At 43.5% G+C, this 18,816-nt stretch overlaps 1 protein-coding gene across 1 annotated transcript in view; it reads right to left on the bottom strand.

The window, feature by feature from the left end:
- LOC115645406 (sodium channel protein type 5 subunit alpha-like) overlaps positions 1–18,816 on the bottom strand; it is a 98,558-nt gene that overhangs the window by 59,806 nt on the left and 19,936 nt on the right. The window contains 5 exon segments of the mRNA XM_030550006.1: positions 1,513–1,642; positions 3,096–3,497; positions 4,111–4,290; positions 5,248–5,445; positions 18,668–18,809. Coding sequence (XP_030405866.1) covers positions 1,513–1,642; positions 3,096–3,497; positions 4,111–4,290; positions 5,248–5,445; positions 18,668–18,809 — 1,052 coding nt within the window.

Here is an 18,816-nt window from a genome sequence, read left to right as displayed (position 1 = left end):
ATTTTGTATTTACGTGTGTACTTGCTGGAGTGTTTTGAAGTGTGTTCTTTTTGAATAAGGCTGTTTATTCATATTTCTTTTAAGCAATTGACCCTGTATTTGTCACCTTAATACAGAGAGACCATTTTTATGTATTTTTTCTTTCTTTTTATATAAAGCTTTCTTTTTTAAGACCTGTTGGAGTTTTTCTTTAGTGGGGGACTCCAGGGAATTGAGTCTGTAGCTCACCAGGGAATTGATGGGAGGAAGAAGTCAGAGGGAAAAGAAAATCTCTGTATGTTAGATTTATTAGCCTGACTTTGCATTCCCTCTGGAAGAAGGGAGGGGGAGAGATTGGCTCTCGGTACTTGTGTTTCCAGGACTGGAAATAGGGAGGGTGGAATGCCTCTGTTTAGATTCACGGAGCTTGCTTCTGTGTATCTTTCCAGGAACCCAGGGAGGGAACACCTGGAAGGGGGTGGGGGAAGGGAAATGGTTTATTCCCCTTTGTTGTGAGACTCAAGGAATTTGGGTCTTGGGGTCCCCAGGGAAGGTTTTTGGGGGGACCAGAGTGCCCCAAAACACTCTAATTTTTTGGGTGGTGGCAGCTTTACCAGGTCCAAGCTGGTAACTAAGCTTGGAGGTTTTCATGCTAACCCCCATATTTTGGACGCTAAGGTCCAAATCTGGGAATATGTTATGACAAGCCTCTACCACATTTCAAATCTCTGTTCAAAGAATGGGGGGCATTAAATAAAAGGTCACCAGAATTTTTTAACATGGGCAAAACAAAAAGTTTTTTTCTCCAACCTTTCTTTCTTTTTCAGAAATGGCTAAACTCTTACAGCTGAAATTTTCCAAAATTGATCAGTCTGTGGTAGACACCCAGCATATAAGATTTCAGCCCAAAAGATTAATGTTTGGCAAAGTTATAAGCAGCTGGAACAGAATCTTATAATGAGATGTGTCAGGTAACCTTAATAATAGGTGACACTAGCAGACTCATCTATAATTATGTATAAAAACTAAATTAAAAGAATTTTAAGATGGCAAAGGCAAGCACTGAAAAGTCTGGAAATGACAGAATTAATTTTGCCTGTGCAATCTTTATCTGGCTCCCTTGAGCATGTGCCTATGATAGTCTTTCCCAATATCCCAGACTATGGCAAAGTCAAGACTAGAACTCAGCTCTCCTGTATCCAGCTCCAGTGCCTTAAACATGAAAGAATGTCATTTCTCCTTCTGCGACCCCTATCTCATTCACTGTCCATCCTGTGCTCTGAATGAGGTGAGAGTCCTTTAGAATAAAAAGTCTGATCATGTAATTAAAGACTGTTTTATAACACATATTCACAAGGGAGCCAAATTAAGGCTGCATAGGTAACATTAATTCTGGAATTTCCTAACTATAGCATCTACAAAGGTTCCATTAACAACTTTAAATTTTTTACTGTTGCCATTTTGATGACATTCTGATCTTTCACATCAATGCATGCTTAGATTTGAATTAAAACAAGATGAGAAATGACTCACCCTCCAGGACACTGGTAATGATACTGATTGCACTTGCTGCCCTTTGTCTTTGAAGTGGCTCATTAAAATAATCCACTGACAGACGAGGGACCAAATACATCTTGCTCGCCTCATCACACACAGGGCTCTGCTTAAAGAAGTAAATGTGGTTAGTAACATACCAGAAAACAAAGTGAAGTAACAGGCAGATGGGGTAGCTGTAGAGGTTAATATGAATGAAGACCTGCAGTGAAATAAATGGGTCTCTTCTGCAGGAAATAGCCATTTAGAATGAGATGTAAAATGAAGGATCTAATCCCTTGTGGCCGTTCAAGTTCCCAGGGTATTTGTATTCCAGTCTTCTACACAAATTTCAATTTGGTTAAAGAGATTCTGCCTATCTACAATTCCTCTTTTATTGAGCCTTCTGAATTTATCTGTAGTGTTTCTGCGCATCATGATACATGTTACACACATGTGCCCAAGCAGATAGTCTATGCTATACTATTCTATTAATTTTGTTATCCTGGCCTCTCTCTCCTCCCCTCTCTTCATGGATTTGGGTTGGAATCATATACAAATTTAATGGGTTTGTATGCTTTCAACCAGGGCTAGATAAATGGCTAGATCACCCATAAGTCCTAACATTTTGCACATTTTTCCCACTCCCTATCTTCTAAACTCTTTTATCCTAGAGAAGGATCAACAGGTTGCAGATCTCCCATTGTGCATATATGATTTTCTTTTTACAGCACAAGCTCTCCTCAGCCTGTTTTATTGCTTCTCCCTACGTCCTGCCTATTAGTCTCATCCCCACTGGGAAAATTTTCATACACTCTCCAAAATTTCTGAAATTCTACATAAAACTTTTTAAAAAGATCCAAAATCTAACACATCCATTACAGTGCAGCTCTTTGATTTAGTACACTGAGAGATTATTAAAAATGGTTATATTACAGGCAGAGTACAATTTTCAAACCATCATAAATTCTCCAAACAAAAGTGGATTTGCATCGGAATACAAAGGATCGCTTATTTTCAGTAAGAAGCATTTTCATGCCAAATTATATCTTTCTATTGCAAACCATTTCAGTACAAGAGTGGCTCAAAAAAGATCACAAGAATTATTTTTCATATTCAAAAATGGCTGAACTCATATTGTTCAAATTTGTCACCATTTAGCAGAGACGAGACCTAGAAATTTTCAGGTGCCTGAAAAGTAAGTTTGCAAAAGTTCTGAACAGGTAAAAAATGTTTAGAATGGAAATACTTCAACCACTTTAACAACACTTGTCAGTAGCATGAGAGCTGTGTTAAACTCTTGTGGCCACTTTCAATGCAGATCCATTTACATCAGTGAAGTTGTATCTTCTTATTCAAGTGATGAATTTTGTCCATGATGCTCACACTGGTTCAGATTCTGTTCTCAACTTCACTGGAGTTACTCCAGATTTAAAATAGTGTAGTAGAGAGCAGGTCCTGCCCTACTGTGTTTTTGTAGATGTTCAATACGTTAAAGTACATAAAGAAACCACAGAAAACCTTATGCTTCTGGAGGAAAACATAATATGAAGTACATGTTTTTAAAATAGCACTTTTCTTACCAAATCACCTATTCTAGGGTTTTCCATAACTGGGGGGAGCAATAACCCTTCAGGAGCAGGTGGTTCTAGACTGTATGCCCTGGTGCTTCCTCCTCCCATTAATGAAACCACGCCATTGTAACCATCTGTGCTGTTGCACTTGCCATTTTGCATGCAGTTTGGAGTAGCAGGGTAAGAACTATGGCTCATTTGACTTTGCACACTCGATAGTCTTCCAGTCCGTGCAACCAACAGTGACCCACGCTGGATTTCATTTTCCCCAGCACTGCTGATCTCATCAGAACCAAAATCAGCTTTGGAGCTAACGTCTCTGCCAGAAATCTGGAAATTGAATATGCTTCCATGGCTGAGCCTGCGCTTCATTTGATTTGCACTGGCACCATAAGTAAGACCAAGAAGAGCCTAAAAGTCCCAAAAAAGGAAAAAGGGGGAAGTGGCACATCAAGCAATACATTTCTTGGGAATGATAAAGATTTTTAGTTCTCCCATCAACCATGGACAATCCATAAGTCCCACTATATTTAAAGTTACTCAAAAAGGATTTAATTTAGATTTTGAATGACAGTTATTGAAATCCTATCAGCTGAAGCAGGACTCTCTGGTAATCCTTGTAACTTCATTTCACTAAATATTGATTTTATTTTTGCAAAAGACTGCTTATGGAATGTTAATTGAATTCTAGTTCCAGTGCAGTCTTGTTTCATTTCCTAATACTACAGGAAATGCTTTTTTTAATTTATATTTTTAAATGTTCATGAAACTACTTCTCTTACAGAAAATTCTGCAATGAAGCCTGACACTTCACTTTCATTATACCTTCTCTTTCACACATAACTTTCTCAAAAGTTTAACTTTTGTACTGTAACATTATATGCTTCCTTCCCACACCAAAAGAGATTTTTTTTAAAGACTGAAGAAGTGGATGTTAGCTTATATCTATAAAAACATCCTACTGTTTCTTAATGGGGTTTTATTTGTGCTTTTGAGCAATTCTTGAATTTACACAATGAATTACCAACTTTCGTTGATCATCACTGGACTGTGATTTGGGAATTTTTTGATCTTCCCCATAATCTTCTATCTCTAAGGACTTATTTTTCTTTCTCCTGTTGCTTCTATCTTTGACTTCTTTTGAGGGTAAAGGCGAGATTTCAGAAGAGCAAAGTGACATATCATTTCCTTTATCAGCCAATGCCTAAAATTAAACAAACAAAACCATAGCTGATATTATAGTTGCACAATTAGCAACTCAGTAAGGGAAAAGATTGCTGTGCTCTGTAGTTCTTTCTTGTTAACAATTATAATTTCATATAGATAGTTAAAATACCAACATTTCTTGCTTTTGATGCAAGCAGGAATTAGGAAGGATTTCCCCCTCCACATAGAGCACTGAACGAGTAGTTACATGCTGCATGTTTATGTGCAAACAGGTAATAGTCCCTATCAGAGACAAAATATAACAGTCTGGACTATTCACGTGGTTCAACTCCCATTGTTGTATACTTAGTACATATTTGCTTACTTTAAAAATACTCAATTTTTAACCTGATTCTGCATAATCTATCCACTTCCCAATATGAGGGCTTAAACACTGAAAAATCACAATTTGTGTTAAGTTTTCAGTGATACTTTTCTGTACAAGAATTCTGCTCTCTAGGCCCTTGATCCATTGAAGTCAACTGGAGTCTTTTCATTTACATCAATGGCCTTTGGACCTAACTCTAAAGCAGTCAATGAACAAAATTATTGTATATTTCAATACCCAGCCTACTCACAAGAATAGAATAGCATAGCAGAGGAATACAAAAATGTTCATGTGTTTCATGTGTCTCATGTGGAAACTACAGATTGGTGGAATTTTAGACATACTTTATAATATCAATTTGCTTACAGTACCATGGACTAATATTATGTTCTGCTGTTCACTCCTCACAGCTACAATTTACCAACAAATAAGGAATCATTCCTATTAGTCTAGGCAGCAGTCTGATAACTTTGAATACGATAGTGGTTGGCACCTTTTCTAATCAGTGACCATGGAGTCATTGTTTATACACACTCAAAGATAAGGAGTGACTGATAAATTTCACTATCAATATTGTATACGGTAGGTGGAGATTGCCTAATTTTAACAAGGGAACAGTTCATGAACCTCTTGCTCTTTTTTTAACATTTCCATGGCTTCCTGAAACTTCCTTTCCTTTGCCTCAGTTTCAGCAATAGTAGCTTTGTTCTGCTCTTCGTATGCCATTGTTACTACAGCCAGGATCAAGTTGACCAGATAAAATGAGCCCAGAAAGATGACCACCATAAAAAAGAGCATGTAGATCTTCCCAGAAGCTCTGAGAGTCTGTAACACAAAGTACACACTACAGTAAGAAGTCTGAAATGACATTTAATGTCTAATTAGATTAATTAATATTGAAAAGCACATTGACGATGTAAAGCACTATATGAAAGTAATAAATATTATTCTAAAATATTTTTAAAAGCTTGGTCATATATCCATATTCCTGAATAAAATGCTTGGAAAGAACCTTAATTGAACCCTGCCCTCTGCTCCCTCTCCTACTTCCTGTACCACTTGAAATAAGCCCTAATGACCTTCCTGATGGTGGCCAGTAGAGCTCAGTTTGGGTGAACAGAAAGGGAGCTGCACATCTGAGGGGAAGGCTCTGTTGTGCTACTGGAGCAGTGCACAGTGACATCTCAGTCCCCTTCTGCTGCACTACACTCTCTGGGACTGCAGCGCATTAGGGTTAGTTTAAAGGGCTGTGGAAGAGTTCTGTTGCCCCCTTGCAGGAAGTCTGGCAAACACCGCCGTACAAAGAGGCTACGCTCTTGCCAAACAACAAATAGGAAGAGGTGTGAGTCAGACTCAGAAGTGCAAGGTTCTGTATTATGTTGCCAGTCCCTTTTGTGCTCCCCCTTTTTATGGATATGTATGTTGCATATTTTGAATTTTTCCTCCGGGCTAGTAAAGTTGTCTGCTTTGTAGTTATTAACCCACAGACCATCTATGAAGTGTTTTTTGTGAGCTGTTTAATTTCCCTGTCAAAATTCTTAACTGAAAGCTCAGCATAGTGACTTAGCTGTAGTTTTCCCAACATACTGATGTGCACAACAGTCACTTATTCTGTGACTTGCACCCATCATTTCATAAAAACAAAAACAGTTACTAACCTGTACAATAACTGTTGGTTGTTGTGCACATACACATTCCACTAGAGTCTACTAAAGTCAGAGACATACTCATTTCACCTAGGGCGCCAGAGCCAGAGACTTCTGCCCACAGTACCACTAGGTGGTTCGCGCACTCCTCTCTCCTCATGCTATCAGGCAAGGGCATAGAAGGGGAAGACTGCTAACTCCCTCTCTGTTCCTTCCTACTGCCATAAGCTAAATCCAAAGTCACAAGGAAAGTGGAAGGTTCGTGGAATGTGTGTGTGTCAAACACGTCAAAGACCAACTACTACTGTCGTGGTAAGTAACCATTTTTTCTCCTTTGAGTGATTGTGTACATATACATTCCACTATGGGCGACTCATCAGTAGTTCTCTCACAGGTAGAGGGACTTTGGATGATTTGAAGAGCAACTATGGCACCGTCTTCTGTGGCATCATCACAAGAGGCTTGAGTGATGGCGTAATGAGTAGAGAAGGTATGCACAAGCATATTGCTGCCTTGCATACATCAGCTATTGCAGAATTGCTCGTAAAAGTGGAGTGAGTAATTATTCTCATGGAGGAGGGACTTCAGAGTTTGATACAGTCAGAAAACTAATGGGGGATTGTAAGCATGTGGACTCACCCCTGCGGCGCCTCCTGCTGGTCTATCAGGGAATTAGCTTGATTTCCAGCTCCCGAGTGCCCTCTGCAGGCCGGTGATCCACCACTGGTTGGCCCCCATGTCCCTCCCTGGACCCGAGTGCCCCTTTCCATTGGGGTGCTGCCCCCTGGCAGTAACCCCTTTCTCTCAGTCTTAGGATCTCCCCTCCCCTGGGAACCCCCACCCACTATCCCCATCTCGCCTCAGTATAAGGCTACTGACAGTCATCGTCTAGCCCCCATGCCCTGGGGCAGACTGCAGTATCAGCCTACTCATCACAGGCAAGGTTGGGTTTGGACCTGCTGCCTTTGTCTACCCCTGGGCTGCCCCCTGCAATCCCCAGTACCTGTTGGTCTTATGCTAGGCTGCAGCCTGGGGCTTTCCAGGCTGGAGCTCCCCAGCTCCTCTGCCTTTCCCCATCCCTGCTCCACTCAGGTACACTGTCTCTAGCTCCCTGCAGCCAGGTGCTTCTCCCTCTACAGGCAGAGGGAGGCTGTTTGGGCTCTTGGCTCAGAGCCTTTTTATACATGCCAGCTGTGGCTGATTGGGGCATGGCCCAGCTGCAGCTGCTTCCCTAATCAGCCCAGCTTTTAGAGCTGAAGCCCTCTCCAGGGCTGCTTTTTAAACCCCTCAGGGCAGGAGCGAGTAACTACCCCGCTACAGGGATTTACTGAGATGACACTGATTGACCCTAAGTTCTTTCAGCATAGGCCACAAAGAGTCTGGGGGAAGATCTGAAGGGTCTAGTGTGGTACAAGTAAAATGCCAGGACTCTACAAACCTCCAAGTTATGGAGTGCTTCTTCAGCCACAGACAAATCAGGTTTTGAGAAAAACCAAGAACGGTTTGGTTCTGATGGAAGGCTGACACTACATTAGGCATAAATTTAGGATGTGGCCTAAGGGACACCTTCTTTATGACAGACTGTGAAAGGCGGTTCAGCTAGGAGAGACTGATGTTCCAAAACCCTCCTTGAGAAAGTGATTACAACCAAAAATGCCATCTTCAATGACAACATAGGTTGTCATTCCTATAGGCTCAAAAGTTGCTCCCATGAATTTAAATCCCATACAGATACAGAAGGTGGAACAGGAGTGTACATGTTAGTTAGGCCTTTCAAAACCAAGATGCAAGGGGGTAGGAAAAGCTGGTTAAAAAAATATGTACTGTCGGAGGTAATGCCAAAATAGAGGCCAGGTGATCTCTCACAGATCAATTTGAGAGGCCTGATGATTTCAGGTGCAGAACATAGTCCACTACATATGTAACTTATGTGTGATGAGGTGATAAACTGCGAGAATGAGCCCAAATAAAAACCTCTTCCAGTTTGATGTATATGTGGCTCTCATGGACTCCTTTGCACCACTCACCAAGATGGCCTCTCTTGGGAGCATAATTTCTCAGGAGTGTTCAACCAGAGATCATCCACATAGTAAGGTGGAGAAATTCAAGGTTTGAATTTAGGGACTTCCCCTAGTTCTGGGACAGAAGATCCTTGAGTAGCGATAAGTTATTGGCAATCAGATGAACAGTCGATGTAGATCAGTGAACTAATATTGACTTGGCCACACCGGTGCAAAACAGATTAATAATGTTTTGTTTCATTTCAGCTTCCTCTCAGAGAGATAGGAACTGGGGGAGAATGAATATATTAGGTGACTGGATCAGGAAAGGAGACAAGTGCTTTTGATGGAACCTGGGCTGTGGCCCACCCTGGAAAAAAATCATATACCTTTGTTATTCAGATTTTCAAAAGAACATAAGAATGGACATACTGGGTCAGATCAATGGTCCATCTAGCCCAGTATCCTGTCTTCTGACAGTGGCTAGTGTCAGATTCTTCAGAGAGAATGAACAGGACAATTTATCGAGTGATACCATCCCCTGTCATCCAGGCTCAGCTTCTGACAGTCAAAGGTTTAAGAACACCCAGAGCATGGGGCTGCATCCCTGACCATCCTGGCTAATAGCTATTCTCCATGAATTTATCTAATTCTATTTTGAACCCAGTTATACTTTTGGCCTTCACAAAATCCAATGGCAGCAAGTTCCACAGGCTGAGCGTGCATTGTTTGAAGAAGTACTTCCTTATGTTTATTTTAAACATGCTGCCTATTAATTTCATTGGATGGACCCTGGTTCTTGTGTTATGTGAAGGAGTAAATAACACTTCCTTATTCACTTTCTTCACACCATTCATGATTTTTTTAGACCTTCACCATATCACCCTTAGTCATCTTTCTAACAGTCCTAGTCTTTTTAATCTCTCTTCTTGTGTTATGTAACGGGGTAAATAATACTTACATTATGGTTGCTATTTCTGAGCGTTTCAGCTATATGCACTTCTTGGACCAGATCCTTTGCATGACTTAAGACTAAATCAAGAATTGCCTCTCCCTTTCTGAGTTCCAGGACTAGCTGCTCCAAGAAGTGGTCATTAATGATGTCTAGACATTTTATATTTGCACTCTGTCTTGAGGTGACATGTTCTCAATTGCAAACCCATCTAAGGGAATCTGCCAGCATGTTTCTCATAGCGGGAAGGTGAAAGGCTTTCGGGAAAACATTGTGACATACAAATTCCATAGAAGGATAGCCTCCTGGCACAGTTGAGACTATCTTCCACCTGGCCAGCTTGTTCAGGTAAAACATGGCAGTGAAGTTGTCTGCGAGGATTTGTACCTTCTGGTTCTGAATGGCAGGCATAAATATGTGGCAGGCCCACCAACTATCTCTGAGCTCCAGCACATTTATGTGGAGGAAAACTTCCTGAGGTGACCAAAGAGCTTGTGCCTGAAGTTGACTAAGATGCCTCCCCCATCTGTTACCAGGTTCTGGCGCCAGAAACAGAATTCCTTTGCACTAATTTTGTGGATCCAACCATCAATCCAGAAACTAGAACATTCAATCCATTATGGAAATCTGCATGTCCAGAGGATGCCTGGAAGGGTGATATATTGAATGAAGCCAGGCCTGCAAACAGTAAAGGTGACATCCGGCGTGTAGAGGTACGTACATACACAAGGCCACGTGACCCAGGAGCTGAAGGCAGGCACATGCTGTTGTTGCTGGATTGAATTTGAGGTTTTGGGAAAGGAAGGCTATAGTGTGGTGCCTCTCCTTTAGCAGTTAAGCCATGGCAGTGAGGCAAACCCACAGCTGGACCAGGGCTGGTCACTCAGCTATGACTCACCCCTCCAGAAGAACCTGAAGTGACGTATCTCTCAGGCATGCTTCAGCAGCTAATCCTTGGGCAGATCCAAGTCAGATGAGCCCAGGCACTCCAACTGCCAAAGCCGTAAGTTCGTCTGTCCAATAGCACTACTCAGCTAGGGACCCTCCTTCTGCCTTGCTGTGTGTCAGATTTTCTAGGCTTCCAGACTACCCTGGATCTTGTCCCTATTCCAGTCCCAGCTTTGCTCAAGCCTTGTTCCAGCCCACTCCCACCTTCTCTGTTCCCTATTCTGACCCTGCTCTAGCCCTGTTCCTGACCTGCTTCAGCCATGCACCCACCCCCTGACCCCCAGACCCTTGGACTGATTCCTGCCTTTAGCCTGTTTTCAAACTCTGATTATGATCCTGATTTGGCTTTTCTATGGACTCTGGTCCTGGTTCTGACCCCAAGCCTTTCACTGGACCCCAGTTTCAGCACTGCCTTCAGCCTGGTCCTGGTTGTCCATCCAACTTTGACCCCTGGTACTTCTTCATGGGCACCACTCCAACCACGAGGCCTGACGACCTAGAAACCACAATCTGATAATGACTGGTCTGGCATCGAAAGTCAGTCATTGAGTCAGTTTTAATTAAGATTTGTCCAAATTTAATTTCAGGCCCAGATGAGAGAATGTTTGATGACTAGGGTGTCATTTTGGACCTGAGCACTTGATGCTGCCCTGTCATAAACAGATTGTTAAGGGTTAATGTCTCTTGTACCTGTAAAGGGTTACAAGCAGGGAACTGGACACCTGACCAGAAGACCAATCAGAAGACAAGATACTTTTAAATTTGGGTGGAGGGAAGCTTTTGTGTGTGTTCTTTGTCCGTTGTGTGTTCTTCTCTCGGAGGGTCTGAGAGAGACCAGACATTACTACAGGATCTCTAAGTTTCTTTTCAAATAGTAAGTAAAAACAGGCGGTTTTTAGGCTTTTTGATTGTTTTACTCTATTTGGAATTGTGGCTCTGGCTGGTTAACTTTTATATGTGTAGTTGCTGGGAATATTTTGATTTGTATTGGTACTGGGGGGGAAGTTTCTTTCTGGTGTCTGTAAGCTATAGGACCCTGTAATATTTACATCTTGAAGTTACAGAGATAATTCTTTACTTTTTCCTTTCTTTTATTAAAAGATTTCTTTTTTTAGAGAACCTGATTGATTTTTTCCCCTTGTTTCCCTTGTTTTATTCCAGGGGATTGGGATAACTCACCAGGACGGGTGGGGGGAGATGGGAGGGGGAGAGATAGAATCTCTCTCTGTTTTCCTTGAATCTGTTTGCCTCTTTGTGGAAGGGAAGGGAGATGCTTCTCTGTATGGTGATTTAAGAGGTTGGATCAGTATTTCTCAGGATAGCTCAGGGAGGGAAATTCTGGGAGGGGGAAAGGTGAGGGGAATGTTTTTTCTCCTTGTTTTAAGAACCCAAGGGATCTGGGTTCTTGGGGTCCCCAGGGAAGCTTGGGGAGGTCAGAGTGCCCTAAATCACTATATTTTTGGGTGGTGGCAGTGCTATCAGATCTAAGCTGGTAATTAAGCTTAAAGGATTCAGGTGCTAGTATCTCATTTTCTGAACTCTAAGGTTCAGATCTGAGAAGGAATGCTATGATATGGTTGGCAGCTGGGTGGGAAAGATAAGAATCCAAAAGCCAATAAGATTATTAATTTGCTTCTCTGCTAGCTGGTTATAAGCAGAGGGGAGGGGTTTATTTTTTTTAAACTTCAGCCAGAGAATTTTTTTTTTCTTCCTTGCTCCGTTCTAGCTGTGCATAGGGAGGGCTATTAAGGTTTAACGATGGTCGTTTGTTAAACAAAGCAGCCTTAAGTGGTCAGCAACACACTCCAGCCAGGACACATTTGTAAATGAAAGAGAGTTTTCTTTTGCTTTTTAACTCTTTCGGGAGAGGCTAGTAAGTTAAAAAGGACTCTGTTGCTAAGCAACCCCAGGAAGCCAACAGAGAACCAGCAATTCAGGCAGTAAACACCAGAGGGCGCCTCAGCACAAGAAAGCAGGAAACATGACTTCCGGGACAAAAGTGGGTGCAGAGGAACAAATCAAAGAGGCAGACCACAGGCGACACATGGAAAAAAAACTACAAGAGATGGAGCTGAGAGAAAGAGAAAGAGAGGTGGCCCACAAAAGAGAACAAGAAGACAGAGAGGCAGCCTACAAAAGAGAGCAAGCAGCCAAAGATGCAGACCACCAAAGACAGCTGGAACTCCAGAGGGAGACCTACCAGCAGGCCCTGGAATTAGAAAAGGCTAAGCAACAGAACCCAGCCAATCCTAACAACCCGTCTCAAGTTGTTGTTCCACATCCCAAAAAATTTCCCACCTACAAGGCAGGTGATGACACTGAGGCCTTCTTAGAAAATTTTGAAAGAGCCTGCCTTGGGTACAGCATCTCTGAAGACCAGTACATGGTAGAATTGAGGCCACTGCTCAGTGGACCTTTAGCAGAGTTGGCGGCTGAAATGCCTAAGGAGAAAATGAAGGATTATAAACTTTTTCAAACCAAGGCCAGATACAGAATGGGGATAACACCTGAACATGCCAGTCGGAGGTTCAGAAACCAAAAATGGAAACCAGAAGTGTCATTCCCCCGACACGCCTACCACATTGCAAAGAATTATGAAGCCTGGATATCAGGAACAAAGGTTAACAATATGGACAAGCTGCACCTCCTGATACAAATGGAGCAGTTCTTAGATGGTATTCCTGAGGAAATAGAGAGGTACATCCAAGATGGGAAACCCAAAATGGTAATCGAGGTGGGGGAGATTGGAGCCAAATGGATGGAAGTGGCAGAAAAGAAGAAAGCTACTGTCAAGGGGAACGAATACCCCAGAGGGCACACCGACAATAAACCCTACAACCGAGGGCAGCCAAAGACCCCACCTACAACCCAAGGAAAGCCACAGATGCCCTATTCTTCCACCTCACCAGTCTCCAGTAACCCACCTCGACCCAGTGACCAGTCAGCTGGAAGATGTTTTAAGTGTAATGAACTGGGACATATCAAGGCCAACTGCCCAAAGAACCCCAACCAAGTGCAGTTCATTACACCACCATCACACCAAAAATCCCCAGGCCCAGATGCCTCTCAAATACCCTTGGAGCGAAGGGAAATTTTGAGAGTGGGCGGAAAGAAGGTTACAGCGTGGAGAGATACCGGACACAAATGTCAGCTATCCACTAATCCTTTGTCGACCCCAAATTCATCAACCCAAAGGCCCAAGTGACAATTTACCGCTTCATGTCACAAGCTGTAGACTTGCCTACAGCTGAACTACCTGTCCAGTACAAAGGCAGGTCAGGAATGTGGACTTTTGCAGTCTATGACAATTATTCCATCCCCATGCTACTGGGGGAAGACTTGGCCAACCTGGTGAAGCGGGCCAAGAGAGTGGGAATGGTTACCCACAGCCAAACCAGGCAAGCTTCCAGACCCATTCCTGTTCCTGAGCCGTCCACAGAGCCCCGTCTGTGTTACAAGAGACCCAGACAGAGGTAGTGGACCCGGATCCCATGCCAACAACGGAAACAGCCACAGTGGTTCCAGTCCCAGACCAGGAACTGGAAAAGCAGCCAGCACCAGAACCGTTGCCAGCACTGATGACAGTGCTTGCAAGTCCATCTTCAACCCCAACGCCAGAGGGCACCAGCGAGCCTGAACTGGCAGAAGCAGCAGGCAACCACACCCAAAAGACTCAGCCAGAGCCTGAAATACCCTCAGGTGCACCAGTGGAGAGCAGTTCACCAGCCACGAAGACAACCCCATCACCTACATTGCTTCCAGAGGGACCAAGCCCAAGTCCACAGTCTAAGGAAGAACTGGTGTCTCCAGCTTCAAGGGAACAGTTCCAGACTGAGCAGGAAGCAGATGAAAGCCTTCAGAAAGCTTGGGCGGCGGCACGGAGCACCCCACCGCCTCCCAGCTCTTCTAATTGATCCCGGTTTGTTGTAGAACAAGGACTTTTATACAAGGAGACTCTTTCTGGTGGACACCAGGAAGACTGGCATCCGCAAAAACAGTTGCTGGTTCCAACTAAGTACCGGGAAAAGCTCTTAAGCTTAGCCCATGATCATCCCAGTGGCCATGCTGGGGTGAACAGAACCAAAGACCAGTTGGGGAAGTCCTTCCACTGGGAGGGGATGGGCAAGGACGTTGCCAAGTATGTCCGGTCTTGTGAGGTGTGCCAAAGAGTGGGAAGGCCCCAAGACCAGGTCAAGGCCCCTCTACAGCCACTCCCCATAATTGAGGTCCCATTTCAGCGAGTAGCTGTGGATATTCTGGGTCCTTTCCCAAAAAAAATACACCCAGAGGAAAGCAGTATGTACTGACTTTCGTGGACTTTGCTACCCGATGGCCGGAAGCAGTAGCTCTAGGCAACATCAGGGCTAAAGCTGTGTGCCTGGCCCTAACAGACATTTTTGCCAGGGTAGGTTGGCCCTCCGACATCCTTACAGATTCAGGATCTAATTTCCTGGCAGGGACCATGAAAAAACTGTGGGAAATTCATGGGGTGAACCACTTGGTTGCCACTCTAGACTAGACAGTCATCCATTTAGGGGAATATTAAATGCCTGTATGATGGAGATGGGGTGCTATCACTGACACGCATTTGGGAAAGATCCTTGGGGCTGATGAGAGACTGAAGAGAAGTACTGCATACTGGTAGTGGTTGGTGCTTACCACAAATTGAAGATACATCCTTGTCACAGGAGGAATCACCATATGAAAGTATGTGTCTTGTAAATCAAGGGTAGCACACCAATCTCCAAGGAAAGGATAATAGAAGTGAGCGTAATCATGCTGAATCTGATCTTTTGGATGACATAGTTACGGTTTCTTAGGTCTAGAATGGAATGGAGACCCCCAGATTTCTTAAGGACCAAGACGTACTGGAAATAGAAGCCTCTTCCTCTGTGCTGGTAATGAATTTCCTCTGTCACTCCCAATTCTAGAAGGGACCACAGCTCTTGAAGTAACATGGTCTTATGAGAGGAGTCCTCAAAACTGGATGGGGAAGGTGGGTAGGGGAAAGGGAGATGTAAATTGGATGACAGATTCCTCCTTTACTGTGCTGAGTGCCCATTTGTCAAAGGTAATCAAGCATAGTAAAAGAGAGATAGGCATTATCTGAAAGGAGGCAATATCATCAGTGCACTCTCTTCAAGGGAAGAATCAAAATGATTGCTTCAAGGATGCTGTCATCTGGTGAGAAGGACCGACCACAGTTGAAGATGGCTTGTGTCTTCGAGAAAAATCTGGAGCTTCTCTTAGAGGCATATGGAGTCCTCTGATGGAAAGAAGTCCTAGAACAGGGTTGTGGTTTAAATTGTTTCCTTTGAGTAACCAGAATGTAGACTCCCAATGATCAAAGTGTTGCATGAGAGTCTTTCAATGTGCTCATAGCAGCATTTGTTTTGGTGGAAAACAATTTAGAGTCCTCAAAATGTAAATTGTCATTTCTGGTTTGCATCTCTTTTGGAATACTGGCAGCCTACAGCCAGGAAGAATATCTCATAGAAACAGCAGTGGCCACAGAACACAAGGTGGTGTCAGCAGCATCTACTGCTGCATGAAGAGATGTCTGAGATGTATATTGACCATTGGAAACTAAGGATAGAAATTGTTCCCTATATTCCTCCAGAAATGTATCAGCATACTTAGAGATAGCCAAGAGGTTAACCAAATTATATTTAGATAAAAGAGCGAGATAATTGGCAACTCTCATTTGAAGCATGGCAGTGGAATATGCCTTACAACCATATAGCTCAAGTCTCTTTAATTCCTTATCCATGGGAGTGGCCTTAAATTGGGATTGGCGAGTCATTCATTAACAGTTGCGCCCACCAAGGAATAAGGAGATGTGTGGATGAAGAAATAATCAAAATCTTGTTGAGCGAATTGATTTCTTCTGTTTACTCTCTTAGCCTTCTCTGGGTTTAGTAGACTTTGCGGATAGGAAGGGTAACCCTTCCTACAACAGGAGTCTATACATTGTCCAGGAGAGTGTGAGAGTTCTCCTGCACAATCTCCACCTGGACCTCTACAGAGGTAGCCATGCTCCTCATGAGGTCCTGAAAAACATTGAAATCTTCTGGATTGTGCAGAGAGAGAAGTTGACTCCAGAGTTACTGATTCATCTGGAAAACATGAAGAAATGTGACCCCTCCAATTATTCCCCCTCCTCCATAGAAGAAGACTCCTGCACTACAGAAGGAGGAAACTTTCTCCTAGAAGGTGCATGACATGGGGGTGTAGAATCTTTTGGAGTATCCAAAGGCAAGGAGGAAAAGGCATGGCCTGAGACATCTATGGTGAGGGACCCCAAGCTGAAACTCCACTGTAGGGAATCCAACCCTAGTTTTTTGGTCTGGTATTTGAAGACCTGTAGGGTAATCTAAAAGATCTGGAGGAAGAAACAGAGTCCTCTTAGAGTCCAAAGAAGAAACATAAACATCCTCAGGATAGGGAGGAGCAGTTCCTATCAGAGTCCTAGGACATCTGGGTAGTGGAGACAGATGAGGTTCAAAAGAAGACAATGGTTGGGGTGGTCAAGAGGCAGATAAACTTGTCAGTGCTGGCGGTGCCAGTAAATCCACAGAGTGCGTCAGCAGTGCCATGTGCGTCATCATCGTTAGTGGAGCCAGCACAGCTGCAGAATGCATCAGCTGTGCTGGATGCATGGCTGGTGCTGGCATAGTCAGTGAGCGCACAAACAGAGCTGGCATGACTATGGAGGGCATCAAGGGAGTTGGCAGAGATGAGATAGCCAGAGAGTGCACTGATGGCACCTGTTGCATTGATGGTGCAAGCTGAGGAATCAGCTGTCATGGGGTGTCAGATAAGGAAAAACCAAGGATGGTGCTGAAACAGACTAAACCAGTGAAGGTGAAGAAGGAGGATCCAGCATGGGTGAAGACACCAGTTTTGGCAGCCATAACAGAGCCAGAGTCAAGGGTGCCTCCTCAGACAGTACTGGGGAACGCTTAGGTTTGTATGGTCAAGAAAAAGTATCAAAGGACAGAGTCAGAGTCTGGAATGCTTCCAATCTGATAAAGAAGACAAAGCATGAGGTTTCTCATCCAGCTTGTGCTTAGGTGAGAAATGGCTGGAGAGGTATTGCAGGTTTAATCAAAATCCACTGTTTCATGGTCAGGGCCAAGTTCAGATGCATGCTGCATTACCTCCTTCGTGAGGTAAATCTTCAAACTACTGTTTGTTTTTTAGTCCTGGTGGGGAAGGAGTTGCAAATGGTTGTCATTCATATGTCCCTCACCTAAACAGATCAGACAACTGGCATGCCTATCCATGACAGCCCTACACCTTGCACACTGTTTAAATTCTGGGGAATTTTTATAATAAATCTCCCAGGAACTTGTAAAGCTACAATGACTAGCTAAACTATTAAGACACTAATTCACTATATAGACAAAGACTCAGAAAGATGGTTAACTGAAGCAGAGCAATGGGGAGCTCCAACTGTCACCATGAGCAGTTAAAAGGAATTGAGAGAGGAGCAGCAGTCACGCCCTGTAAGCCCTACCTGACAGCATGAGGAGAGCAGGGGTTCGTTGAGGGCACTGGGCGCACAAACACCTACAGTGGCATGTATATGTGCACAATCATTTGAAGGAAAACAACTTTTTCTCTCTTTAAATTTTAAATACTTCATACATTTAGTCAGTTAGTTACTGCTTTACTTAGTACAGTAACTCCTCACTTAACATTGTAGTTATGTTCCTGAAAAATGCTACTTTAAGCTAAACAATGTTAAGTGAATCCAATTTCGCCATAAGAATTAATGTAAATAGGGGGGTTAGGTTTCAGGGAAATTTTTTCTGCCAGACATAAGACTAAATATATATAGTATACATTTAAAAAAAAATTAATAATTTAATACTGTACACAGCAATGATAATTGTGAAACTTGGTTGAGGTGGTGGAGTAAAAGGGTGGGATATTTCCCAGAGAATGCCTTGCTGCTAAATGATGAGCAGTTCAGCTCCCCCCACCACCCTGTGGTGTGCAGCTCCTGCCCCTGCCTTGGAGCTGCTCTTGGGAGCCTCCTGCTCTGTGGAGCTAAGGTACAGGAGTGGGGGAAGGAGGGGGACACTCTGACATTAGCACCTCTCTTCCCCCCACCTCTGCAGAGCAAGCAGGAGGCTCCCAGGAGCAGCTCCAAAGGAGAGGGCAGGAGCAGCACACAGCAGTGGGGCACAGAGCAGCTGAATTACCCAGCAATTGATAGCCTGCTGGGCTGCTGCCGCACAGGGAACTTAGGGGAACAGGGAGCTGATGGGGGGCTGCCAGTCCACCCTGGTTCCAAGCCCCCACCAGCTAGCTGCAACAAGCTGCTTTTTCTGCAAGCAGTGGACAAAGAAGGCAGCTGCCAAACAGTGTTATAAGGGAGCATTGCTCAACTTTAAGCCAGCATGTTCTCTTATTGATCAGCAATGTAACAATGAAACAATGTTAACCAGGAAGACTTTAAGTGTTCCTGTATTTGAAATAAGTAAATTTGATACCTGTTGATAGAGACGCTCCCAGTAATCTTGTGTCATCAGACGGAACAAGGAAAGAAAGGCCCAGCCAAATGTATCAAAACTTGTGTAGCCATAATCAGGATTTTCCCCTACTTTGCGACATATATAGTTACCTGGACAGGAGCTACAGA

The sequence above is a fragment of the Gopherus evgoodei genome, chromosome 2 (assembly GCF_007399415.2).
Source record: "Gopherus evgoodei ecotype Sinaloan lineage chromosome 2, rGopEvg1_v1.p, whole genome shotgun sequence".
Classification (NCBI taxonomy): Eukaryota; Metazoa; Chordata; order Testudines; family Testudinidae; genus Gopherus; species Gopherus evgoodei.
Note: the sequence above shows the minus strand (reverse complement) of the source record. Positions and strands in the feature narration are given on the sequence as shown.